Source organism: Rhipicephalus sanguineus, chromosome 1 (genome assembly GCF_013339695.2).
Source record: "Rhipicephalus sanguineus isolate Rsan-2018 chromosome 1, BIME_Rsan_1.4, whole genome shotgun sequence".
Lineage (NCBI taxonomy): Eukaryota > Metazoa > Arthropoda > Arachnida > Ixodida > Ixodidae > Rhipicephalus > Rhipicephalus sanguineus.
In genome coordinates, this window is record NC_051176.1 from 216,047,314 (window position 1) to 216,075,194 (window position 27,881).

A 27,881-nucleotide genomic window follows, 5' to 3' on the forward strand; every position below is an offset into this window, starting at 1 on the left:
TGTGAAATGGATCGCTATAGAAAATAGTCACTTATTGCGTTGTGTACGAACACAGCTATTCGAATGTCGACTCTCCTTTACAGTGCCTTTTTTTTGCGGGGGGGGGGGGGGGGGCAGAAGCTGTGTTCGTGTCAGGGGATAACTGCGATATTCATATATATATATATATATATATATATATATATATATATATATATATACACACACACACACGCACACACACGGAAAAGTAGATATCACCGCGCAAGCCAGGGTAAAAATCAGATATCCTAAGCAGCAGTGCGCAATTGTCTCTCAAAGGTTTTATCTCTCATCCGGCACTTCGCATCCTTAAACACACCCGTCTGACCGGCACCGCACAGTGCAGTTGATCTGAGCAACAGGCCACTCCGGTCTTCACGCTGGCAACGAGGCTGCCCACGGCCCGGGAATTCGTCGACCGGGCCCGCACGCCATTTTTGGCGGAGAGCGGCAGTAAGTCCGCGAGTCAGGACGTCTGGGGCGCATCTGACAACTTGCACGAGTCGCAGGCGAGAGGCCGCATGATCACTTACGGTGAGATCATTCAGTACTGTCGCATGTCCCGCTCAAAATATCCACCTTCTCATCGCCCACTCACCAAGGAACAGGCCACGACGTGGCGCTTACTTCAAAGCAGCGCATTCCCTAACCCTAAGCACTGCCATCGCATCTTCGCTGACATCTACTCGCAGTTCCGCACGCTCTGTAACCATCTTGCCGACTTACATCCCATTATCTGTGCCGGCCCACAGGCACGTACAGTCACAAACATGGCATCCCCTACGCTCACCATTACCGCTATTTTGACCAATGGGGGGATGTGCTGCTCAGCAGCGACCCGGAGGATCTGCTCTGGATCGTCCGGATGGTCGCGGACGCCGCTAGACAACATGGACTGGCCGCCGTCTAAGGGAGTGGGCGGGAGGGGCCGTCTCCCACCCCTCAGGCCGCCTTTGACACGGACTAAATAAAGGTCGTTTCCCTCCCTCTCTCTCTCTATTTCATTAAAGCATTTCTTTCTTAAATATGCACCGGTGAATGGGCGGCTTCAGAGTTTGCTCCGAGCTAAAACTTCCCACCGCTTGCGGACCGTTTCAATTTGGAGGTGAGCCACGCTGGCTGTGCGTAGGTGAACTCGCGCTTCACCGCACAGCCGTAGTAAACTTTCGCGCCATATTCGCTGCGAAATTGCGTATTTTATTATTCACTCTGTGTAGGGACCACGTGCCATGTGGTGCCACTAGGGAGCGGCCGTGCGCATTTCTATTAAAAGGGTATGGGCATGAGCTTGTTGGTAAGGCTTCATGGGTTCGAAACAGCGCGTAAAGTACGAGGACACAGAAAGAAACAGACAGGAACAGGCGCTGAACTACCAAAAATGCTTTTTATTTGTGCGAAGACGAATAAATAGGCTTTTCACACGAGAGGAGGGGGAGTGATATCGAAAAACATTCCATTCTGTGACTAAGTGCGAACGTGATGTGCCCGTTTTGAGCCTCACCAATTCGTTCCGGGATGTAATATAACGATTCCATTTTCTATTCGTTTCCGCGCTTCCTTTATTACAGCTATAGCGGCGCTCCGCCTGCATCATTATCAGGAGTATTACTTGGCTTTGAACGGCTGATAATCGGAAAGGAATCGAATCAGGAAAGGTCGTTTCATTTCTATAATGGCCCTAGGGAACATTCGATGTTACGCTCTTGTCAGCGGATGTTATTTTCATGTCATTCCATAAAGCTTTACTGAGAGCGTTGGATCGCTGGTATAGCGTCGCCGACTTTTAATGATTTCTCAGCGTATAGCCACGGAACTTCTATGCATTCCGTCGAGCGGCTGTGGCTTCGCCTTCCTAATGTGTCGGTTTATTGAACGCCTCTCTTAGTCTCTTCTCTGCAACGCGTAACTACGTTTATGCGTTACCCGTACCTGTAACCCGTTTGAAAAGTAAGGATCGAACCGAAGAACGGGGGAAAAAAATACTGACAACGCAGATAAGAATGAGCAATACAAGTTCCTTTCTGAAGTCAGTGCCTGCGGACGTAGTACCTGCGTCCTTCTCCGAATTGTTACGACGGCTTTTATTGTGGTGTAGCCTTGTCGGTCGAATAGTTTCTGAAATCGCTGTAATGAGTTCTCGAATCTTCTATAATGACAGAGTCTATATACTCCGAAAGATCCGCTTCTCTCGTCTCGACTCAGTCGTTTCTGTCTTTTTCCTATACGGGCACATTTGACGTTGGTGGCGATTTGGTTTTATTTCTTTCCCTCCGTTCTCCTCCGTTTCTTTCCTTCTTTCTTTCTTTCTTTCTTTCTTTTTTTTTCTTTCTTTCTTTCTTTCGTTTTGTAACTTGAATCTCGCTCGAACAACTTCGCGAAGTCCAAGCTTTTGGGTTCACGGTCTGTGCTATTTCTCTCTACTTCTTCTTGGTCGCGAAACTCTTGCTTTGAAATTTGATAGAGCCCCCATTGCAAATCTATTCGAGGCGGAAGAAAGTGAAAATAAATTTATTGGGAGACTCGAGCTTTATATAAGGGTTCGCTCATTATGTTTCGACTTGAGCCGCCTGCATTTCTTCGCTCTTCTCCAAGGGCCTTTCTTTTTGTACGCTTGCGCTGTTACAAAGCGTGTATTTTAGCCCCCTCTGTCAACCAGCTTACCAGTTTTCTTTATTTATTTATAGAAGGTATCTGCTGACGTTTTACCCTCCTCATCACTACGTCAATGAAGTAGCTGAGGCCCCGAAATTTGTCAAGAGTTTACTTACTTTGCGGTACTCAAAACCGTCTTTGGCGCATTCGAGTGGGAGTATAAATTCATTGTACGAAACAACGAAAAAGCTTCGCCCGAGGTGGGCGGTTTTCTCAGTCCAGAAAGCCGTTGGCTATTGCCGCGCCCCATGCCTGGTCCAGCAGACTTCGCTGATCCTAAAAACTCTTTGCCATCAATATTGCCTCCCACTTTTCTCCGGGCGCTTGTAGTGGTCCTGAAGCTTTATCTTGATTGTTGTTCTCGCGGTGTGGGCATTCCAACACCATGTGTCGCAGTATGTCTGGTACATGACAAAATCGGCATAGGTATGGACATATTGTGGGGTTCATTCGGTGCATAATATTTTCGTAGACGTGTGTTCGTTTGTAGTCTCAGGAGGGCTTCATTCTTGCGTAGTTTTAGATATGGAATTGGATATTGTCCTCTTTTCGGTCGGTAGTTCTGCAATATTGCTTCGTAGTTGGTAGGAATACCCTCCACGCTCGTCGCTTTTTGGAGCCCTTGCGGCAGGAAATCCCGGCTGGTATAGTTGTTCTCGGGCGACAGCGTGTGCTGATTCGTTTCGAGCCGAGTGTCCGGGACCAGGGGTCCATACAAACTTCTGTGGCGGGTAGTTATTGTGGTCTTGTTATTTTTGAACAATTAACCCTCACAGCTGCGGCAGAGATTCGGCCTTTTCGTAGGTTTCTGCATGCGGTTCGCGAGTCGCTTAGGGTCATGGCTATGTCTTTGCACGTGGCTATGCCGAGGACAATGGCGCCTTGCTCCGTCGTTTCTGGATTCCTGGCCGGTATGGTGGCAGAGACCAGCTCAATCCCGCGGTTATTGGTCACGCTAATTGCACATGCTTTTCTACCTGGGTACTTTGCCGCGTCTGTATATATATCTCGTGTCGGGGTCTTTCGAGTATTTCTTTCTTAGCGATCCAGTTATTGTTTGTCTGTCCATATTGTGTGTTGCTTTCGTGTTGCGAGGTATTGGAGCTACTCAGATGCAGCCTCTGAGAATTGACGGCAATCGGCCTTTCGCGTCGGAGGCTGCTATGAAGTGTTCGCTGTCTGCGAGTTTGCGAAGTACAGCGCTGCATGTATTGATTTTTTTCCCCTCTTTCCTTAGCCCTTGCGCATAGTCACTATTGCTGGCCCAATTATCGCCCTTTCCCTTCGTCTTCTTGACTGTGGTGCATTTGGTGACTGCTACATGTGGTATGACTTCTTCGTTGTTCGTGAGCCTGGAGGAATATTTATACACTTCTATGTGCGTGGGAGTTGTGGTTATTTATCGCTGACTTGTGTCGATAATATCTCGGAACATGCGTTTTTTTTAAAGCTATGCGCCATATGCAGAAACCGCTATTATCAACCCAAGACTTTGTACGGTGCGCTGCGTGCTTTCCTAGTGCGCGAGTCTGTAACTTGGGGTTTAAAAGTCACCTTCATCCTGCTTTTAAGCACTAACTTAATCGCTACCACATTTACCAGTTATCGTATTTATGTTTGAAGTAGGAAAGGAACAAATCAGTTAATAATTAGCCTGGAGAGGCTAACATCTACCTCAGCCTTTTCATTAGGTGCTTGTATTTCCTTAATAAATTAATATCTTTAAGAAACAAACAAAAAAAACTCACTGAGCCCCTTACGCATTCGCCTGAGACGACTCGAAGGCGAACGGCGCCTTCTTCTTCTAAGCTTCTCAATCGATGTATGGATGCACCCCCGCCCTCCTCCGCAAACTTTCTGCACCTAACGTAGTTTTGCGCTGCCTTCGTGATCGGAGGCATTTCAAGCTTTCTGCACCTCACCTGGTTTTGCACTGCCTCCGTGATCGGCCCACTTTTGACCAAGAGACGATGTCATGTGTTAAAGCCATCACGTAACGTCACCTTATGTGTCGTCATGATGACGTCACAAATTTTGGCGATCTGTGACTTCTTGGTGATATCCTATGGTGGCGTCAACCCGTGATGAATATTCGCATCGCTCGTGTTGACGCCGCCGACGGTCAATTTTCGCGTTTGATGAGGCATCTAAGGCTCACGCCTTAAAAAGCTTAGATCCTTGTTCTCAGTTACACTCATCTGTCCGAGCGCATGCGCGAGCCCTCCTATGAACTGCCAGCGCCTTTCACTAAATGATATTGCCGGATATAAAAAGGCCGCACCCTCGTATATTGTTTTGAGCGGTTGCGTCGTCGATTAACTACATACGGGTGCAACACCGCACACGTCGCTCGACGTGGTCTTATGCGTCTTCCTCCCAAGAGAACCATGCCTCGTCGTATGCTTCCTGTGGCTCGCAGTTTTCAAGTCTGTTCTCTGATCCCCGAAAAGACGGCGTTGGTGGGAGCTTACACGCTTCTATGTCCTGGAACGCAATATGTGTCCGGTCGTCGTGGTTCGTTGTTATTGAACTTTTTTGCCCCATTTTCCTTGACAGGGAGGCGTGTAATACCAGGTTCCAGCTGGAAGTGGGAGAACGAAGCTGCAGGCTTGTCCCGGCGGTATGCGCGCAATCACGCCGCCGCTTGTTCACTCCGTTTCGTTTGGGATCGACGCCCCATATGCTCCTCACTCCTGTCCACTTGGCGCGCACGCACGCTCCACTTTGTTGGACATTAGCCGGACACGCAGGCCTCTTGTATGCTGGCAGAGTTTCTATAGCTGCCAAATGAAGTCTCTCCAATCGGTTTCCCACAGAGAATAAATAGAACCTGTCTATCGTGGACGGTCTGCATTGTAGGAGGACCATTACGTCGAAGTTTATTGGAGTTCCTGCGTGAACGATGAGCTGGCGTGGCTACTTGTCGTCGCTATTATTGAATAATGTAGCACTTTTTTTTCTGCCGAGAGATGCGCAGTTGCAGCAGTGTATATTTAGAGCCCAGCTCTTAAGTCGTTGTGCTTGGCACGAGGGGGGGGGGGGGATAGAAAGCGAACGTGGTGAGCAGCGGTGAACAAAGAACAATAATAGAAAAGAGGGCGAGAGGAGGAACACCTAGGAAGGTTAATAATAATAACTATAATAATAATAATAATAATAATAATAATAATAATAATAATAATAATAATAATATGTGGAGTTTAACGTCCCAAAACCACGATATGAGTATGAGGGATGCCATAGTGCAGGGCTCCGGGAATTTCGACCACCTGGGGTTCTTTAACGTGCACCTACATCTACGTACACTGGCCTCAAACATTTTCGCCTCCATCGAAAATGCAGCCGCCGCGGCCGGGATTCGTTCCCGCGACATTCGGGGTCAGCAGTCGAGCGCCATAACCACACACTCCACTCTAAGAAAAAGAGAGAGTCAAACGAGGTACTGGGGAACCGTGACTCTCTTCGGGTGTCCATCTGACCCCTTTTGGAAGGTACAGGCAAAGAGAAAAGAGTTTGCATTTGTGGATCGGAGTCTACCTTTGGACCCTCCTGAAGCCCTTTCGATTGGCTTCGGTATCGGAAGAGCCGCCGTATACTCCATACATATCGCAACGCTCGCCCTTTGGCGCCTTGCTCGGCGACGCGAGACGCAGACGGGGGTTGGCGCCGGGGTGTCGCGCGCTCCCTCTCTCAGTCGTCCCTCAGTCGTCTCCTGGTCTTTTGGAATGCATTGCGTGGTTTGCGTTGGTTGAGCGTCTTCGTTGGTGTTTAAACGGCCGGCTCCGTGCACGAAGTGACGCTTGGAGGGCGGAATATTCATGGAGCTGCGGATACCGACAACGGGCGCCAGTTAACGGTGAGTGTACTGCCTAATTATACAGCTTTAGCTGGGCGTCTGCAGCAGCTCTGCGGAATCTGCCAGCCATTTCCAACAGTAGCCTGTATCCGCGGGGCTGTTGCGGATGCCCAACTAAAGCTGTCAGTTAACGAGTTGCCACCGTTATGCGCGTTGCTGTACAAGCTCCCATAAAGTGAGCGATGCAAACAATAATCGAGGGTCATTTCTTGCTGATCGCACGTCGTGTCTGCACTACTGAAGGTGCAAGATGTCGTTTTGAGATGCACTTTAGTCTACTTCATAATAACATTTCCATCGACCTTGAGTGTGCAGCGTGCTTCCACGCGTGGGAACGTGAAAAAAAAAAGCCTGTGTACGGAACGCACAGACGCACTATATGTAATGGTTTTTGTTGGCTGAAAGACGGTAGTTTGAGGTGCCGATATAGTACGGTGGCTTCCAGAATGTATGCGGTAGTCATTCAAGTTGGACACGCCTCGCCGGTAAAGTGAAAAAGCTCTAGACTTTCGACGGCGCGCGTTGTTGCGGCCGCCGGCGTGCACTCTTTTCCCTCGTTTCTGTTTGCTGTTTTCGTGGTTTGCATACACTGCGATGACGTTGGGCGCTCTAACAGAATCGAGTGAGTGTACGTGATTGTGGGAGTTATGTGCGCTAATTCTAGCATATGACATGTCTGATCTCGACGTAGACGGCGTACGCACGCGCTGGGTGTCGTTCGGGCCCTATAGTACTCGCATCTGTTTATCTGAGTATTTAAGGATGGGTTACGTTTGTAAAACATGCGGTCAATAACCGCTCACGGCATGCCCCTGGCTGCCGGAGGATGTGCTTTGTTGTTTTGTTGTTAGCCTTTATTATGTCTGTGTGAACCACTTATTGTGTAGGTTTTGCAAACCTTTACTGCAATTTCATTTTCTCATCATAATATCACGTTCTGCTTTTCAGATACCGTTTTTCATGGTGCTCACGCTGGACAGGAGCGACCACCTAGCAAGCCAGAAGTCTGATGCCTCAAGCCGTCACCACTTTTTGATTTATTCTTAATCACAAGGAATAAATATGGAAAATGATGGCGATTTCTGCTGTTCATTTAGCACCATATGACACTGTGCACATCACAGTCACACATTTTAGTTGGCTATACTCATAGAAGCATGTCAATGAGGAATACCCAAACTTCTTAATTGGAAATCATAGACCATCTTTTCGCGCTTTCTATATAACTTTGCTGGAAAATATGTGTTGTTTTGACGAGTTTTATTAAAGTAATGCTAAAACTGAACTATTCTTTTTTTACAGTCGCTGGGCAGAACGGCAAGTATTATTGGACTTGCTTAAAATGAATACTCCACTATTTTCAACAGTAGTCGCGCAAAAGTAGAGCAAGGATCAAATGAGTAGCTTAAAATACTTGTGGAGTCGCTTGATGCTTCGGTGTGGGTCCCTTGACCCCCCTAGGAGCGTTACCGGCAAGAGTCGTCTGACTCCCTATAAGTGGTAACGTTATCCTTCGGATGAGAGTCTTTCCACTCTTCCTAGAGGGTCACGGGACTCTCCTAGAGCGAGCCGACCCTGACCCACCAAGAGAGTCACCGTGACTATTTAAAGAGAGTCCTATACGTGGCAAGTCAGAACACTCCGAAAAGAGTCACGCATACTCTTTTTTTTTTCTTAGAGTGTAGAACATCGTGGCGGGGGCGTAGGAAGGTTCAAACGTAGCATGAATAAAGCGGAGGAGAAGAGTAGCGACCGATGAAACAGGTTGCGTTAGCGGCGGTCTGTCTGCGGCGGCTTAGAGGCGGCGCCAACATAGCCACCGTCGTCCGTTCGCCATTGACTTCATCGGTGAATGTGCCGTGAGCGCGTGCGCCGATACCATTATGGAAAGAATGCGGTGTATGTGCGGGGATCTGTCAGCGCCGACTGCTGCGAAACGCGCCCACACGTCAATGCAGTGCGCCGCACAGCACATTGTCCGCACCGGCAGCGCTACCATTCTCTTAATGGTGGTACAAGATAGTTTCAACCAGTTCTTTCTGAACAATGAGTGACGCAAACAGTGAAATTGCTCCGTGTGCCACTGCTTCGCTGTCGGAACAGCGGCTCAGCGACGCCGACGCCGCGGAATCCATAGATTCGAGCCGCCGAAGCATAGCCAGCGCCGTCGCGGAGCAGGCCGTGCTGTTCGCGCCGCCGAAGCTGAAAGTCATAGCCGCTTCCGCCAGGCACAAACAGGGAAACTCATGACACCTGCCCGTACGCGCCTTCTAATTTGCTTCCGCAAGAAAGACCCTCCTCTCTCCCCCCCCCCCCCCCCCCCCTCCACACACACACACACTCGCAGTGTCGCCACTGCAGTGACAGCATTAGATGCGTCGTCGCAGTGTAGCGTCCCGTGTGTCCTGCTGCAGCAACACTGAGCAATAGAAAGAGGCAGTATATAGCGCAAGTGGCACCCCTCTGCACGCTATAATATAGCGGAGTCAGAATGATCGTGCGCAGAACGCTATGAGAGTTGTGCGGATAGCGTATGCTTCCGCCATTTCCGTAATTTAGCACGAGACGCTGACGCTCGCAGAGACCTTTTAGCGGAACAAATATGGACGTGCCCTGGAAACAACGGCCGCGCGCTTCGCACATACATCGTCTCGTCCTGCGACTGGTTCATCCACAGGGAAATCGACAGTGGTTCTCGCTTCGAGTCATCCTGCTTCGGCGACAGACCACGGCCGATAACTCCGCGTTGTTTCCAATATCGATTCTCGGTTCAGCTCACTCCTGTGCCATGAAGTCTTGCGCTTTACGGCGCATCCTTGTCTACGCTGGCTTTCGAGTGGCGTTCTACTACAAAGGCACTCTTCTATCATCTTTTATCCCCCTTCCCCCAGCACAGGGTAGCCAGCCGGTCTAAGAACTGGCTAACCTCCCTGTCTTTCCGCTTGTTTCTTCCTTCCTACCTTCCCATTGCAAGCTCTATACGCTATGTAGAACTCTCTAATCAAAGCACGGAAACACTTTTCCACGCCTGCGCGTATGTTTATGTGCTATGAACACTGTGCGTGTTGGCGACCGACCACCGTCAATATTTAATGCCGCTACACATGCACGAATGTTATATATATATAATATATATATATATATATATATATATATATATATATATATATATATATATAGTTTTCTTGGCTTCGTTATGTGAAAGAAATATAGTATGTACAAACGTGAATGTTGCAGAGATGAGCTTATTTCGAAAAATGCGCCGAGTTGCTGCGATGCGAAAGGCCATCAGCGTCGGTGGCACCATTGTCGACGTCTGTGTAGCTTGCATAATGAGCTGCTTCGTCAGCCTCGAGATGGGGCATTCGCGTGCTCCTTTCTGCGCTAAATCGGCGCCTCGTCTTCTCTAAAAGAACCATCCAGTGTACAAAAGAGTGATGGGACAGCACCAGGCTGTCAGCAAGCTGTCTGATGTTGGCGTTGCTTTGGCTAGCCGCAGTCACCGCACGCGGCGTAGTCGGATATTCCGGGGTGAATAGAAAAAAAGACTTCGTTACAGTAAATCCTATCCATAGCAGCTAGAGTCATTTAATATCTCTCTTTTTCGCTCTCACTCTTGAAGGACTGCTTGTTGTAGCGGCCAAACAGCAGCTCTCTCGTTCGGCAGTTGGGTAGCGAAGGCTGCGAGAACAATCCGGGCTTTGTAGGCGGTTGTTAAGAAAACCAGAGTTATGAACTGTAGCTAGGGCTGCACTCTGTTTGTGGCCCACATGATTTCTGTGTGCGGTTAAACGTTTAGTGCACAATTAGTGAGACAGGCTGGTGGGACTTACATAATTGTGCGCATCGTGAAATTGACTTAATTCGGAAGACGAAATTTTGAGGCTGGATATTGTGGGTTCAAGATTCCAATCATCATCACCGTCATCTAAATTCCTCTAATAGTAATAATAATAGAGAATAGTACTAATGAGAACTACAACACTGGGAAGCTAACCTTGTGGTAACACCTGTTTGCTGCCCTGTGCTGAGGGGCTTAGCGGTTGAGATTTATACATACAACCGTTACCCCCATCCTTTTTACAATATATATAGGCCCCCTCCGGCGTCATCACAATCCTGGATAAACGCCTGTGGGGATAGTGAGGGCGCGGAAGGAAAAAAGAAAAATGTTGTAAATGTTGGCTTGTTGGCTAGAAGAAAGAGTTCAGTGAGAATGCAAGAATGAACTCATATTGCGTAACTTGTGTACAATACGTGTACTGTGTAAGGTCAGCCAATTGCTCCTCTGGATTCTGAGTGCCGCATATGCCGTGAGAAGATCAGTGTGATGAACTTTCTGTCGTCTACAGCCGATAAAAACTTGAGCGCACAAGGCAGGAATTTATACGTTGCTGAAATGCGTATTGAGGTTAACGCTCTATTGTTCCGAGTTCGCCGCTTGTTTCGTCGTTTCTCTTACTTGAGCGGGCTTGAGATTTGTTCTAAAAATGTTATGAAACTCGGCACGTGCTTGAACCCGTACAGTGTCGCTTCGAGTGGATGGGAAATAACTGAATGGTAATTTATTTATTTATTTTTATTTTGTTTGACGAATAGTTGAGACACTGGCGTAAACTGTTACGGGCTTTCTGTAATGTTGTTTTCGCACGATGATGTTGACGTTAGGATATGGAAGAGAGGCATGGTTTCAACTAGTGAAACTCAGAAACAAAGGAAGGAAAACAATATTAAAGATAAAAATGCTTTAACAAAAAAAAAAATGTAATAACGAAGTTTCAGTCGAGCACATGTAGGGCGGCGGCCGGCACTGAACATAAAATAGGCAGAATATGATTATTACGTGACGATCCAACAGCACATATCCTTGCTATATTGACTAAACAGCAGCGCTCGTGCACCTAATGGCCCTAACGCTCACGCCACAGGCATGTTACGTTTTATGCTGTCGGCCGCGCATCGGCTCCTTCGACGGCTCGCGACCGGCCGCCTTGAGCGGCTGGCTGCATGCCGTGGAGTGCAAACGCGTGGGCTGCAGCGGCGCCGGCACTCCGTAGCGCACGCGGGGTCGCGAACTCCGGCGGTTGTCGAGTCGTGAGCTTTTCCACGGGCTCCGCGCCGCTTCTGCCATTAGCAGCTCGCTGCGCTGCTCACGCATGCACGTTGCCTACGTGCGCTGGTTAATCGCGCGGCTCCGCGCGTAATCCAGACTGACGGATTCAATTAGTCTGGCGCGCTTGGTGCCCGTCACGCGGAAATGACAGATTCCCGACGAGCGCCTGCGCGGCCCTGCCTCTCCGTTCCGGCGTGCCACGTGGGCGACGGCTAATAGGCCACAATCCCAAAATGTTTCTATAAACGCGTTCGGATTGCACCACTGGGCAGACGGTGTGAAGATCCTATCTGCAGCGGTCGATATATCGAGAACAGGACCTCGCTTGCTTCGCACGTGCTTCTTCTGTATAACACTGTGCGCAGCGCTCCACATGCGTATTTGGAAATGTATAGGCGAGGTAGAGGCTCCTCTATGATCGCGCGAAAGGAACGAATGCACGTGCTGACGGTGATGAATGTGTTATTTGTTACTAAAACCGCGAGTTTGGCGCTTGCGAACGCTCTAGAAAGCATCGCAGGATGTCTCGGGAACGAGAGTTTGAGTGCGGTGGTTACGGTGCTCGGCTGCTGACCAAGAAGACTCGAGGTCGATGCCAGTCGCGGGGGTCGCATTTCAATGGAGGTGAAATGCTAGAGGCCTCCACTATACGGCGTCTCTCACAGAGCGCCTGAGTTGCTCTGGGATGGGAAACCCCATAAACGAAGCGACCCAACCGGGAATCTAAATAAGCAGTACATAAACGATGGCGCGCGTGCTGGAAGGGAGCCGCTGGTTGCATGCATTGGTGAACGACGAACTGAGCTGCCACGTCATGCAAAGTATAAAGCAATTTCGCGAGTCTGCGTGTGCCAGAAATGGTAGCGAAAGCGCCAGGCACGCTAGGAAGTGTGAAGAAGCGACGCGTGCGCCGCCGAGTTCGCCGACATCGATGTACTGACCGCCTCAGCGTACGTATATTCACCGCCGCTACTACGTCACATATAAAGCTAGAACATTCAGTTTATCAAATGCGAAAGGTGCGCCGCACTTGGCTGTGTTTTCTCTGATTGGAACTGAATGATTCGAAGAGCTCGTGCAGATGGAAAACCGATCGCTTCAGCGCTCTGCGGTTCAGGCTGACGCTGCGGACTTTGACGCACGATAGTGCGCACGGAGTTCCCCCTTTCTTTTAGTTCTCTCTGCCCCCGAGTCGTTGTCGTCACTCGTTTTCTGAGCACAAATCCGCCGTATATTTATTCTTACAGACATGTGCTCGAAACAACTTATACTTGAGGGCGGAAACGGTGTTGTAATTAAAACCGACGGGCTTATTCGAAAAACTTTTTTTATGGGGCTTGGGAAAAGGACGAACAGGTATATGCTTGAAATTTATTACTTATCACTCACCTAAAGCGCAATGAAGATTATTATTATTATTTTACTGTTTCCTCCCGACAACAATATTTGTCTGTATTGTACCGATACATAAATATGTGTCTATTAAGTTCTGCGGTTAAGAAATATGCATAGGGCAAGTTCAAAAACCTCACTAACACTTTTCCGATCTTTCGTTCTGTATCTGTGAGAGCGTTAGCGTCTGTACAGAGTGGTGAACCGTACATCTGGACGTCTTGATGCAGCATTCCTCCCTGCTTTCCGTCTGCTGGGAAACGTTTTCACGAAATGAATTATCCATTGTTCACTCGTGAATCACGCATCTCAATCCCTTGCTGCCACGACTTGAGCAGTGCCGATGTCGCTTGGGGAGCTTGACAGGTCATTTTAGGAATCATTGACACGGGTTTTAACCTGCGGTGAAGAAGAACGTAAGGGGGAAAGAAATCGGGAAAAGGAACTTGATCCTATTTAGGCGGAGCCTTGTTTCTGTGGCATGCCGCGTGTTTATTATTTATTTTCTTCGTCATCGCTGTATACATGCCACCGCACACATTCCGGCAGTAAGTCGTGCAACTCAGCGCGTGGTGGACGTCTTGCCGAGCTACCTCGCGAGCACCGATGCCCCGCTGCGAAGCCCGCCGCTCAAGCAGCTCCCTGAACCCACCAGACGACAACGGGCTGTTCGCGACCCTGCGAAACCACATTGCGAGCTCGGCGAACGACGTGGAAGATCAGTTCCGTTCCCGTCTGAACGCCGGCGCTCGTCTATCTTCCGAGGCCGCCGGGGCTACCACGCTTGCCAGCTCGAGAGCGGGAAGCCTGGCAGACGCGTCGGTCAGCCCTCGCCGACTCTCCGTTCGCAAGGAATCGTCCGTGGGCAGCGTCCACTCGTCGGGTCGCGACACTCCTTCGCGGCTAGCCGCCGACGGCGATACCGGTGAAGGAGGTGGCAGCTTCGGGTTTGGCGCGACCGTGGCACACATCTCATCCGCTTTCCGAAACTACCTCGCCGACATGACTGCGGACCCACCGTCGGAGCCGAGTCGTGGCGTGGACACCGAAGAACGCCTGCCGACGCCTCCAGTGCGGGAAGAATCGCTGGGTCGCTTCTCGGTAGCGCCTGTCGCTGCGGAGTCGCCGGGCCGCGTCCAAGAGCCGGCAAAGTCGGCGTGCAGCAACGGCGTCTCGATGTCGGAGATTCGGGACGACCACTCGGGCCTCGACGGAGCAGCTGCTAGTTGCGACTTTCCTCGCCGTTCTCGGGACGCCGTTCTCGACCCGCGCACGCTGGCGGGCCCCAGAGACGATTCCGCCCGAGCTGAGAACACTGAGAGCCATTCCGTTCCCATGAGCCACTTCCCGACGACCGGGGGAAAGAAGTCGCGCCGCTCCTCGTCGCTCGTCCAGCTGAAGCGCTTCGCAAAGTTTCGCCTCTCACTGAGAAGTGGTAAGCGCTTGGGCAAACGCCCCTCGCAATGTTGCTGCGATGGTAGAAAGTGAAAAACCTTTCGGTTCGTTCAGTCGTTGTGTTTGATTTTGCAGAGTATGGTTCTTTCGAATAATGTATAGGTTGAGTTAGTGTCCTTTCAGTATCGCGCGAAAAAAAAAATTATCGGGAGAAAAATGGTTGGTGCGCAAATATTCTTGTGCGAATACACGATTACATGCTCTGCGCGAAGCGGCAGAGCTGTTTCTCTTCTTTTATCCTTCACCATTGTACTCGATGAACGTGTGAGCCAGCGTTCGGGCATTGCTCGTTGCAGTGCTTGCACCGCAGCGTGCACAGCGGGGACACTGGCCGACGCTTGCAATTACGCGCTAGTTTCAAGCGTGCATTGAAAGTACTATTCGTAGTGTCGACTGAATTGAGATTACATAACGAGTGGCAGGTTTACAGTGCCTTAAAGCATACATGAAAAAATTAAGCAGAAACCGCTTTCCGTGTCATTTTAATGTCTTATTTCGTGTATATAATTCTTTTTTTATAGAGTACATTGTTGGACCCTGCAGAGACGTTGCAAAAGTCTGGCACGAGAGAAATGACGAGGCGCGAGTGCACATGTGCGGTCTACGCTAGGGTGCATTCCGGCGACGATTGCAGCTTATGGATGGGACAAGTAAACTGAAGCAAAAAATGAATTTATGGGATTTAATATCGGCGTTTTCTTGTAGCCTGAATCTAAGTGCACGATTGTTTTTGCATTCCGCATCCATCGAATTTGCAGCTGCCACTGAACCCGCGACCTCTTATTGAGCAGCAAAACTTTTGCTGCTCAATAAGAGGTCTGAGATTTCTGAGAAGTCTCAGTGTCTTCTCGGTTGGCTAAGAAACTTGCGAACAAATGTTTGAACAATATATCTGCTCTAGTGCATTATACCGTGCACTGTATTTTTCCATATGTGTATATTGTTGAAGTTATACGCGTTGGTTTTCCAATAAGGCTTTTCCTTATATAGCGTCGGATGCACTCTGCAAACGGAACGTCTGTTATCGCAAGCGCACGCGCCCTTCCCCCTCTTGAAAAGCAACATAATAGGCGAGAGGTAAAGCGGAGTTCTGACCGGTGTTGCTAAAGCATCAAAACTTGTGTGCAGCGTTACTGTTAGCCCCTTAAAACGCGACGTGGTGCCCGTTTGTTTGTTCTCTCCTTGATTACTCGTGCTTGATGAGTAGCGGGCCTGCTTCACAAAATTAGGGAGCCAGCGTGTCTGCTTTCACTAAGAACGGGAGTGACGGAGGGCCGTGGCGGCCTCGAATTCATGTGGAATGGAATAGGCCGGAGAAGTGTGTGTAGGGCACACACTTACTTAGATTAGAACGAAGCATGCATATAATCCATTAACTGATTGATTGCCTTGGGTCAAGGGCAGTGTGGCGAAAAAGGGCCGAGTGCAAGTACAAAAGTTAGTAATCACAAAAAAAAAAAAGATAGAAAGGGACACGCTGGCGGCGCGGGAGGGATGTTACCACGACGCTGTGCTGCTACATGTCACGCTTCCGTATAGGGAAGCTCCAGCTCTCGGTCCATCCCTTGGACAGCGGAGCCGACAGCCGAGCGAATGTATGGGAACCTCCAGCGAGTGGCGAGCTAAAGTTTCTGTCGCCCTTGCACTCTGTCTCAATACAATGTCGTCAACTTCGTGGGCGAAGAAGTGGTTGCCATCCGAAGTTAAGGCGATCCGAGGCACCGCATTCAGCGCATTCTGTTGGCACATTGGCGTACATATAAATGTCTATAGTTTCCGTTTGAAACTATAGTGGACACGCTTACATGAAGAGAACTAAAATGATGGTTGATTTATCTGCACGAAAAGAAAAAAATGATAATGAGGCAGCTTCGTACTAGTGGTGCCAAGCCTGAAGAAAGTGCGGAGCTGGGCGACCTTCTTTGTTTCTCTTCTTTTTTTTCTTTCTTCCTCTTTTTATTTCTTTTTCTCTCGGCTCTGTCTTTTTCTGTATTTTTCGTCTCTGTTTATTTCTATTGTTTTCTTTCTCTCTTCTTTCTCTTTCTCGCTATTTCTCTCTTTCTATTTCTTTCGATGCTATATTTTACTCTCTCCCCTCCTCCTCAACTAACGTCCTTTTCCCACCCCTTACTATGCCATACAAGGCTATGCTATGCTATGCTCGCGTGCCTGAATAGCCGAGTGGTTGCGACGCTCGCCTTCAGATCGCGGGTACGCGGGTTCGAATCCCGCCACGCCAAAAATTTTTTTTCGCCAGGAATTTCTCTTTTTCTCTTTCTCTCTCTCTGTACTCGTTCTCTCGCCCATCGGAGTTATTGCATCCTGCGCCGTACAAATCGGCGCACGTGTTCTGGGAGCGAAGCAGAAGGTGAAGAAGAGGACGAAGAGAGCGCGTGCCGGTCCATGATGATGATAGTTTTCTGTTCGCTCTGCACGGACTAACGGTCGGCTCAAACAGCTCCGCTGTTAAAAAGAAGCGGTACAGTAATTGAAAATTAAGCGCGAAAGGGGATGGAACGCAAACGCTTTTGCGAGGATAGCGCCGTTTCGGAATTGGTATTGACTCAGAAAACGGAAGAGCAAGGTTCTCCCTGCGCAAATATTAGAAGAAGCGAGCGAGCTGGCCGACGACTTCTAAATGCGCCCGTTGCGCTTCTCGCGCCATCTCGCTGGTAATGAAGAAACGCTTATAAGCGCCTGCCTTCTCTGAGTCCTGCCAACGGCAAAGGGTGTGTATATAACGCTCGCCGTTAGCTACCTAAAGATCTGCGTTTTGTGGCGTAGTGGTTTGCGCCATGCGCTGCGAAGCGAGAGGTCGCTGGTTCGATTCCGCGCTTCGGGAGCATTTTTCTGAATTATTTTTCTTTAGGACTTTTATATATATACATATTTATACATATACGGTGCATGACGGCGGCGACGGGGACGGCAAAAACCAGCCGAGACTGTCCATATAATTGCTATCGCAATAAAAATAAGATAATTTACTTCAAGGTAAGCACATAAGCGCATGTAGTTGCTAGGTGTTATAGACCCCGAGCAGTTCCACATATAGGATGTCTGCTGTATACTGTTCGTTTGCTCCGAGCGTGTGCGTACGCTATAGATTTGCTGCGTTAATCTTGGTCTCGCGGAGAAAGGTCGTAAATCATTTTTGGAACACTTGCAAGTGGCGTCTGCTCCAGCAGCATCTGCATGCGAGAGCATGAGGGGGCCGGGAGGGCATTCTGTTAGGTCCAATATCTGTACTTCCTATTTCAGTGCCTGTAAAGGACTAGTCCACTTAATTAATGGACTCTCGCAGAATACCGCCCCAGGAATAGCGCGGTATCGTATCGAAGCTCAGTGCACGCTCCTACTCGGAAAGCTGTCGCAAAGCCGTTAACCTCACTTCTGGCGACTATTTGCCACACTGTCGCCTGTCGCATCGCCTGTCATGGCATAATTTCCTGGCGCGTGCCACTCTATATTCCTGGTAAAAGAAAGCCCATAAAACCAAGTCGATCGAGAGGCACTGGAATTTTAAGGTGAAAAGCAAACACACGGAACAGTGACAACCCATTTACATTACTTTAAACGCTGAAGCTGTTTTCCTTTTTGCTTGTTTTACAAAAAAGAAGGGGGGGGGGGTGATATATATATATATTTTTTTTTGTACGTGTCGGCGCTGTCATTTTACTGGTGTGGTATACTGCACTTCCAGCGCTCCCTTTATTTTACAGTCTGTGGCTAATGTATGTTTCAGTTTGTGTGTCTGTTTGGGAAGCAATGGAAACGTTTTAATTACGCGCTGCACAGCCAACGGCTTTCGGTGAAAAACTTGGTCACGTTTCTGCAAGCCCAGCCTCCTACCAGCACAATGGGGAGACGGTCTCGAGTTTGCATACTGATTTATTGAAGCGCAGGTTATCGGAATTGTTCCCCTCGGGTCAACTGCCCTTTTGTCCTATTCTTTAAACTCGGGCATCGGGATAGGAGATCGGCTTTCGACACTCTGGTAGTCGATGATAGTTTCGTCCGTTTCTCGTTGTCAAAGCTTTTTCGGTGTGGGCGAAATGCAAAACCACCCGTGTACCTCGATTGGCGTGTATGTCAAAAAAAAAAGCCCAGTTGGTCAAAATTAATTCGGAGTCTCTCACTATGGCAGTCATAAAGCGGTTTGGGCACGTGGCACCCCAGAATTTAATTAACTTTTTTTTATCGTTCTTCTAAGCTGGGTAGTTACTTAGGTACTTAGGTGCGCGTTAAAGATCCCCGGGTGGTCAAAGCTAATTGAGAGCCCCCGCTACGGCGCACCTCGTAATCATATCGTCGTTTTGACACATAAAACCCCGGGTTTGTTTACTTCTTCGTTTGTTTTTTTTTTTTTTTTTTTTTTACAGGGCCACTCGGACGCCTGCTTGAAGCTTGGCTTTATCTTAATTTTGAAAACACAGTAATTTAATGAATAAGTATGTATGGCAACAATAACAACAACGAAAAATGGGAGCAGATTCATTAGGGTGAATGTGAGCAGGCCTTAATGAGGCATTGCGACAGGTGTGAACGCATCTCGAGGAAAGCTCTTCCACTTCCACTTCTTGTTTCTTTGCCGTTTCCCATGGCTGCGCGAGAAGCGACGCGTGTCGTATAGGTGCCTGCCTTTCCGGAAGTGATCAAACAGCTTTGCGCACCCCAACCTTTAGGCAACTCAATTGCCCTTGCTGGTGCACGGCCGGGCACCGGCACGCACAGCACTCGATCACCCCCCTCGTGCACACGAGCCCCAGCGTGTCGTTCGGCACCTCGGTTATATATGATGTACGCACAACGCCCCCCCCACTTTGGTGTGCGGCCGCGTTCTCCTCTTCCGCTCATTTTTGTCTGATTGTGGTGTAGCCATCTGTATAGACGGATAGTGGCGCTTGCGGGATTTATTGGGAATACAATATCTTCCCGCTCTCCACCCTAGACTGCAGTACGAGCAGGGTTGCCAATGGTGGCTACTTTTCGCCAAATTGGCGAATTTGAGAGGCCCGTGGCGACCTAAAATTATGAATGGCGACATGGCGAATTTTTGGCGATTTTCGGTTTAGGTCTCCACCGAGTTTTGAATCCTAAGCTCAGTGTCTTCCCAACGAATGAGCGGCAATATTCCCAGTATTTTTCTTGGTTTTAGACCTACGAGTAGAATGTGCACATTAAGCGTTATTCGGTATGTCCGTCCTGTAACTCGTGTGTACCTCCTCAATTCATCTAGAGAGATAATAAAACGTTTATTTGATGTTCTGTGAAAATAAGATCAGTGAGTGGGATCCTTAGTTCGGGATGCCATCTAGATGCAGGAGGTACTGGAACGTCCCCCAGCGACATTCTAGCAAAATGTAAGTCAGCGGACTGCCTTGCAAACCGCGAGGGGGCAGTGATTGACTATAGGTTTATGGCTTTAGGTGCTTTAAGCTTATCTGAAGTTTCGCATCTGAAGGGGCAAGACGACGGGTTGGCCGCGTGTTCCGACCATTTGTTCCGCCAAAGTTCCAACTGCTTTGAATAGCTTGGCGACTTATTCACTGTTGCAGTACCCCCAGTTCAGCTCGCAAAGACTGTTTGGAATAGCGAAGAGAGGCGGATACGCGGCTATTTCTGCAATAAAAAATATTTATGGAGGCATTTTTCACTGTTCTCGGTGAGCGTGTGCAATAAAAACAATTACTATATAATACTTTACATTGTTATACAGCAATAACGCATCGGATTGACGCGTGTAGATATAAGTAACTATAAGAAAGGGTCGGAGGCGTCCTTTATCATATTAGCTCACGCTTAAAAGGTGTAAGACTCACTAATGATTGGTTCCTGTAAGAATTCTGTCGTGTTACCTTCAATAAATCTTTTAATCCTTTTAGTTCATATAAGGGTACGTAAAGCTGTCTACAAATAATGCTTTCACGGTTTTCGCCCAAGGTTTATACCACACTTTTAGCTTTGAAACGAGAGGACAGGGATGGAAGGATATCATGAGCGTTTCGTTCATTCACCCTTGCGCCACCACGCACATCTTGCGGCTAGTCGGAGAAGCGGCACCATGCACTCCCATGGTGAAGCGGGCGATACGACTGGCATCGAGAAACGTCAATATAATTTAAGGGTCTTGGATGGTACTGTATTCTACGGGGCTATACGTGAGTGAAAATTTTTATTACTGGGTATGCCGCACATATCTAGAATGGCTACTTTTTTGGCGAAATTTGTAAAAAAAATGGCGACTTTTGGCGACTTTTTGCTCGTTGTTTGGCGACATTTACTAGAAAGTCAGTGGCAACCCTGAGTACGAGGCTCGGCTGCCGCCATTGCCTTGATCCCTTTCTCTGCCTGTCGGTGGAGGCGCGCGCGTCGTTTGTCAACGGGATCGAGAAGAAAGAAATGCGAGAGCTTTGCTGGACTTTGGGCTGGAGCCACATACAGCCCGTTTGATTCAGTTTAAATCTCTAAAGGTTAAAGTGGGGTTGAATGTTCGACTCCGATGTGGGCTGTATGGACAGTGAAACCTTTCCGCAATACAGTTAAATCACGTTTAAGATGGTACATTTTGTGCACCGGGATAAGTGAAAGGCAGTCTGGAATTTGCAATCTCAAGCGATGTTGTTATCGATTCGCTAGTTTACTTGTCGGCGGGATGGATCGTGTGATTTAATTCTGACCTACAAAGTAACGTCAGGGAGCGCTATTCTGTTCTGCGTAATCAAACAAGAAACAGGGACATAATAGTTGTGCGCATATTGCCGGATCATACAGGTATCTCCAAAGTATACAGACCTCATAATAGAATAATATCACATGATATTGAACTCCTTTTTTTTTTGTTACTTCATTTCCTATATTTTGCCCTACCGTTAATGGTCACATGTGTATACTATATGCCACCGGCTGCTCCGGCTTATGTTGCGCTGAACTTTGACCGCTGACCCAAACAGCGTCATGGGCGTATCTCTGTTCTGCGTAATAAGACAATCACGACTTAGAACAGTACGTACAGTGTCGGCTTTTTGGTATCCTTAAAGCACGCAAACTCTTCAAGGTGATATGCACGCTCTAATCGACGACGTTGATTTTTTATGATTTTTTGTATTCAGGCTGCCTGAATATTTTTGTACAGTTGTGTATATGCCAAAATGGTTATGGGCGACTATGGCGTAAGAAGTGAGGAACTTCTGTCACATTTGGTTCTGTAACGTGCATGCACCTAATGTAGTTAAGCGAGCGTGCTTGCGTGCCACCAACGGAATGCAGCCGTCATGTTTGGGGATCAGGAAGAGCATGTAGAGTCGTTGCGTCTGTATATGCTACCGTGGTGGGTCGGCGCTGATTCCGAGGATATTAGATTTCTAGCCGGGATATCAGGTTTTATGCAGGATGGAAGCATTTGTCTTGCACTGCTTCATTTTACTTCTGTGTGAGTTTTAAGGTGCAGTGGGCAAAGTAATCTGTTGTAATATCTGTTGTATGCCTTATTTTAATGTACCCTCTACAGTGCGGCTTGAGAAAATTGAGATGCCGGATTCGATAACCCAAGCGCCGTGGCTTCATTTCAAGCTCAAATGAATGTGGCACAGCAAGACTTGACTTGGAACCAGAGTGAATGCTTGTACCTCTGGTGGCATCAGCTCGGTATCCGGAATGCATTGAATTATTTCGCTAAATGCTGCGAACGTTCAGTTTGACATTGACTGAAAGTACTTGGCCGAGATTTTATCCGAGAAGGCCTATCGGAAAAGCAGGGTCGACCTAAATGAACGAACAAGGTGTTAAGAAAATAACGAATCGTGTCATTTTTTAACTGAAGATGCGAACAAGTCGGCCCCGTTTGCGAAGCATTCGTAAACTATATATAGAGCTGTTTTGCAGCAACACCTTCAGCGCGAGCGTGATAGCGAATAAGCTATCGAGACAGCCACGTGAACCTTACGACTTGAAAGGTTTGTGAAATCCACCGCTCTGGCTGAACTCGCAAAACTATTTGCTCGTAAGTGTTCTTTGCCCGTGGCTGACCACCTTCTGTAGTAGTATATGCGACCCGCCGTGGTGGTCTAGTGGTTATGGTGCTCGACTGCTAGCCCGAAGGTCGTGAATCCCGGCCGCATTTGCGATGGAGGCAAGAGGCCAGAGGCCCGTGTGTTTAGATTTAGGTGCTCGTTAAAGAACCAGGTGGTCTAAATTTCCGGAGCCCTCCACTACGGCGCCTCTTATAGCATATCGTGGTTTTGGGACGTAAAACACCAATTAATAGTAGTATATGCAGCATCAGAATCGGCTAGAATTCTTTGCTCTTTCGAATAATTCCACGGGAAGCTCTTTCTGTTAACAAAGACCCGCGCCTGGGGCGCGTGCGCCGCCGTGCGCACGCCCCCGTGCGCCGTGCGCTCAGGCGCGGGTTGCGCCCCAGGCGCAAGATAACGTCACGAAACCCGTGGTCCTCCCTGTTTTCCTCTGCATGAATGGCTCCGCCTTTGGGCAAGAAATATATGCAGGCTTGTGAATGAAATGCTTCTTTATGAATATGATCCGTGTCAGGGCCTCAGATTGGGGCGTGTTCGTAAGGGCTCAGTTTTTTGTGCTATCGCGTAGATAGCTCATTGAGAAAGGTATCGGTAGTCGATGTCTTTACATGACTTTTATAAGCAGTTTTACTGTTCTAGCTGTTGTTAGAGAGAGAGAGACTATTGAAGCGCTTATAGATGCTAGCTCATGGTGAACCTAAAAAAAAAAAGATCGGCAAAAAAGGTAGTGTGCGCGATATTTTGATGCTTTTGGTGTATTATTTGATCTCAGATTCCCCGCAGTGCAGAACTATATATGTTAGAAGAGCTGTTTACAGGTCCCACGAGATTGGGAGTCTCTCGCCGAATTTTGAGAATTTTTTAAGACTGATATTGGTTTGCCGTTATTGTCTTGCAGGCAGCGCGCACTTGTTGACTCATGGACGAGCACAAAAGCAGACAAACGCCCGAAGCGCGTGCTGGTGTCGCTTGTGTGTTCCCCCATATGTCAACAAGTGCGCGCTACCTTTAAGATTATTTTCGAATATCTTAACGCTACTATTTTTTTTAACGAAGGTGGACGAGGAGTCCTTGCCCCACCTTTCGCAAGCTTACACAAAGAATGTGTTTGAACAAAGTTTCCAAAATACCTCGCATTTCTCTCGCTTCAACCGCTGAACGCTGTCTAGAAACGCTGGGAAAAGAAAAGAACAAAAAAAAAAAAAAAACACGTGATGCGCCCAGAGCGGCTGCTGTGCTCTCATTCCGAGATTAAGAGGGCGGGAACGCGTTCTCCGCACACACTGGCGACATGGCGCGCGGTTCGTGAAATTTTTCTCTTCTGTTTTTGTGCGTTTGAACGCAGGCCGTTTTCGGTACGCGCGCGTGATGCGATACGACCTGCTGTTTATTTTAGCGGCCCATGGGTCGCGCGTGGCTCGACGCGTTTCCCTCCGAGCGTCGGCGGAGCGCATAAAAGCGCGCTCACCGGTACACGGGAGGGGTCGCGGGGCTTATACCCTGCGTCAATGGGCGCGCTTAGCGAAAACGTCGCCTCCGCGTGCGCGCACCGTTTGCTTAGACGGCGCGCGCGCGAAACACGGGAAGTGTGTGAAGGCGGCGATGCCGGCGGTTTAAAAGCGCTTGCGCACACAAACCATCCGAGCTATGATGCCTACTCTCGTCGCGACAGCCGCGATGGAATATTGAAGCGTCTTTCGAGATTATTTTCGTTTGCTACCCCACACCGCTCTGTCCGCCGCTGCTAGGATCAGAAGAACGGAACGAACTTTCTTCTTCTTAGTTTTCTCTCTTTTTTTGTTCTCTTCTGTTGCTTTTCATGGAAGCCGGTTTGCCGGGACGAGCCACCGATGTAAACTGATGCATTTTTCTCTTTTTCTCCCCTGAGCACGTATGCGCCGCCAGGCGTTTATTTATTTATTTTTCTGGAGACCGGGTATGCGCCGTCGTTGCTGTTTGGCACTACCTGACATTGCGTATGTGCCCGGTCCGTGCGAGCGCGCATATCGCGCGCTCGCACAAGTTGGCTTCGAGACGCGAGAGGGCCTGGGCGTGATGTGATTTGTTGTTCGAGCACGCGCGCAAATATGCGCATATCTCATCGGTGATGTTTGATCGACTCTACCTAGGCCAGCGGAGCATCTTTAACTGAGACGGCCCGCTACATGAACGGAGACCGGTATTCCGTTATACTGTTTCTATGCACCGTGCGTGAAAAATGGTAATGTAGATTTGGTGTGCCAGTCCGAAAAGCTAGCACAGTGTATAACTTGAAAAATAGTAACAAAACAGAATAATGACGCGTCATATAAGGTACCTTTCGGATTCTGTCCTTTGCCTGGTGCGAAGATTCCCGAAGCTGTAGGAAACGGTCTCCAAAAGTGACACTCACGCGCCTTTCCACTATCCACTTTGTCTTCTTATTTCCATCTTTGTGTTCCGCTCGCGCGTTACCTAGTATACTAGTCTGCATTGCAAAGGTTGCATGCCTATGCCTGAGATGACACCTGGCTTTATGCTTCGACTTCCTTCTTACATTTTGACACGGAGAGGCGTGTAGGTTGATCATTACACGCGTATACACATAATGCAACAGCGTTGTAGCAAACATCACCCGCCGTTGTAGCTTAAAACGTAAGGTGTCCCGCTGGTAAGCCGTAGGGTGCGGGTTCGATTTCCGGCCACGGCGGGCGCATTTCGATAGGACCGAAATGCAAACACCCGTGTGCTTAGATTTAGATGCACGTTGAAGAACCCTAGGTGGTCGCAAATAATCGCAAATGAAACTGCAGCTTTCATCGAGGCGTCCGCCATTGTTTGCGACAGTTTGCAATGCGAGCAAATAAAAGGTTCCTCTCGCTCGAGAGAGAACCGTTTGGTGGAGTCGACGCAGTTCATTCGGCTCGAGGTGAAACGGTACGCCCGCAGTTTACACGCGACGCGCAAACGCAAGGCGGCCTTCGCTGCGATGACTCTGCCCGTGCAGCACGACTGCGAGCGCAGTTTAAATTCATTTAGCGCAGGCAGCTTTGGCGCTCAAACAATGTCGCAGACAACAACACGATGCCACTCCTCCGCGGGCGTTACTGCTGCACTTGCGCACGCTTGCTTCGATGCGTGGCCGCGCAAGCTGCGCAGCCGCTCCGCGCTCGCGTGTTGGTTGTTCATTTCAGGAAGAATTGCCGCGTCTCTCAGCTGAGGTAAAAAGAAAGAAAAGCGAATAAGAAAGAGCTAAAAGCACGTTGCAAATAGGTGGCAAAAGCTAAAAAGCGCTTGCGCAGTTGTTGTTATGCTGTGCGAACAAGGCTGTATGTTTACTGGTTCGTAGCCAGTCATTGAAAATTATAAAGAAATGGTTTTCTTATTTTTTCTATATCTTGCCGTTTGTAGCTTTTTGTCTCTGTGTTTTTTTTTTTTCTCTCTTTTTTTTTAATATACGTGAGCTCGGTACGCGGAGTTGACAGTTTTCGCGTCACGACACCTCTGGCTTGTCGTGGGCAGCTCGACGGATTGCGATCCGCCCACGGCAGCTGTACGTCGGCGACAAGCAAAGGGAAACAGGCACGCTGCCTGTTGGCGACGCCTGTAGGACCGCGGTGTCGTGGAGTCTTGCGCGGATATCGTTGCGTGCACAACCACTGGCGGCAGAGCCCGCACATTGCCCGGTATGCGTGGGTCTGCCGGACCTTTCCTAAGTTCGCCAGCCGAGGATAAAAGCCCCGAGACACTCTCGCGGAGTTACTGCGAGAGCAATACGAGGCCTCCCCTCACGCGCGCTTATTTTATTGTTGTTGCTGTTATTCTTTCTTGAATACAGTCGCGGCACTCGTTGCTAATCTGGCAGGGTGAAAATTGCACTCGCATGCTGGTTGCGTGCCCGGTTAGAGGTCGACACGCTATCAATATGGCAAGCAACCAGTTCATGGGCACGATATCGCGTCGTTGAGGAGTGTGAATAAGACGCGTCGCTGTATGGTCGTATTACTATAGCTCATTCGGCCGAGACATCGCATTACACATTATGCATACTCTTCATAAGCATAGCCATACGATGCCAACAGATAATGAAGCCAGGGAAAGCATGGGGGGCGATGTCTGTAGGTTTGTTAATTGAAATGTAGTAATTATCAGGTAAAAGGAAATGAAGGTGGGCGAAAGAAACAACTTTCCTTCGGTGGGCACCGAAGCCAGAATTATCGCATTCTCCCTTCTTTTATTTTTTTTTTTCGTTCACAAACGTAACACCAGTTTGCGCCGTCGTGATCTCGATTGATTTGTTTTATCTTGGCACTCTTGAAATTGAAATAATTTGCACTTTAGCTGTTTTCTATCAATCACACTTCGTGAAATTGTTCCCTGTAAGCCTAAGGTCAATTTAGCCTCATAAATTGATGCCTATACGCACATTTTATGTTGGAACAAAAGAACGTCCGCTTGTTCTGTACTGTAGTAATTGTAGCCGAAAGACGTGTTCGTAATTGGTTCCTGCCCCGCGTCTTTTCGTAATGTACCGCTTTCCAAGATATCAACCCCAGGTGTATTCAGCCGAGATTATTGCCTGGCCAGACCTCGAGCGCAGAAGCGTAGCCAGAAATTTTTTCTTGGGGGGGGGGGGGGTTCATTCATCCTTTTTATATGTTCATTCGTGCGTTTGTATGTGTGCGTGTATATACGCACATGCAAAATCGAAAAATTTCGGGGCGGGGGGTTTCAACCCCCCCCCACCCCCCCACCCCTGGCTACGCCCCTGCTCGAGCGTATGGACGAAAATGTGTATCGTACAACTTACGATCGTTAGGTGGGTGAATGCTGGTTTGGTTAATAAATTGGACTGCGTTCTTCATAACCTACTAAACGATAATCGTGCTTTGTGAACTGTATTCTGCAATTTTCACTTAAAAGCTGACTAAACTCGCGCAGCCTGTGTGCCGCTTCCTTTGAAGTTATCTCTCTTTTTATTGCGGCGAAAGCCAGTAGCTCTGTACTGCGGATTTAATGTCCACTGGCTCGAATTTGTTTCTGGCTCCTATAGTGCGCTCGTCTCATCTGTTCGACTCTGCGGGTCTGTATGCTCTACAGGATGTTGCTGTATAATTGGTCGCTTAACATTTACACCACAACCGGTGAACCAGCCAACAGAACATTTTGTGGCCGTTTCCGGCGCGAAATTAGTTTGCGTGAACGTATAGTGTCAAAAGGGTCGTCAGCAAGGTACTATGATAAGCTGCGTAATTAATGGTGCGCCATTAACTGCTATGGTAGTTCACGTTGTCTCTCTCACGGGGATTTTATTGATTTTTTGCGCACCGTGTCGCTGTATCGAGACGCTAATGGAAAGCGGACGTAGGCGGCATTG

General features: G+C 48.6%; 1 protein-coding gene and 1 long non-coding RNA gene across 4 annotated transcripts in view; both read left to right on the plus strand.

The window, feature by feature from the left end:
• The window catches only part of LOC119371819 (solute carrier family 12 member 7), a 481,180-nt gene that overhangs the window by 202,356 nt on the left and 250,943 nt on the right, over positions 1 to 27,881 (plus strand). Inside the window, exon 1 of one of the 3 annotated variants that reach the window (XM_037642284.2) lies at positions 13,598 to 14,469. The exons of the other annotated variants lie outside the window; for them this stretch is intronic. Coding sequence (XP_037498212.1) covers positions 13,641 to 14,469 — 829 coding nt within the window. The 5' untranslated portion in view covers positions 13,598 to 13,640. Of the gene's footprint in view, positions 1 to 13,597; positions 14,470 to 27,881 lie in introns of those variants that run through there. 3 annotated transcript variants of the gene reach the window in all.
• LOC125759925 (uncharacterized) lies at positions 6,449 to 7,608 on the plus strand. Its single transcript, XR_007417661.1, has 2 exons — positions 6,449 to 6,529; positions 7,478 to 7,608. It is a non-coding gene; the product is annotated as an uncharacterized LOC125759925 (long non-coding RNA).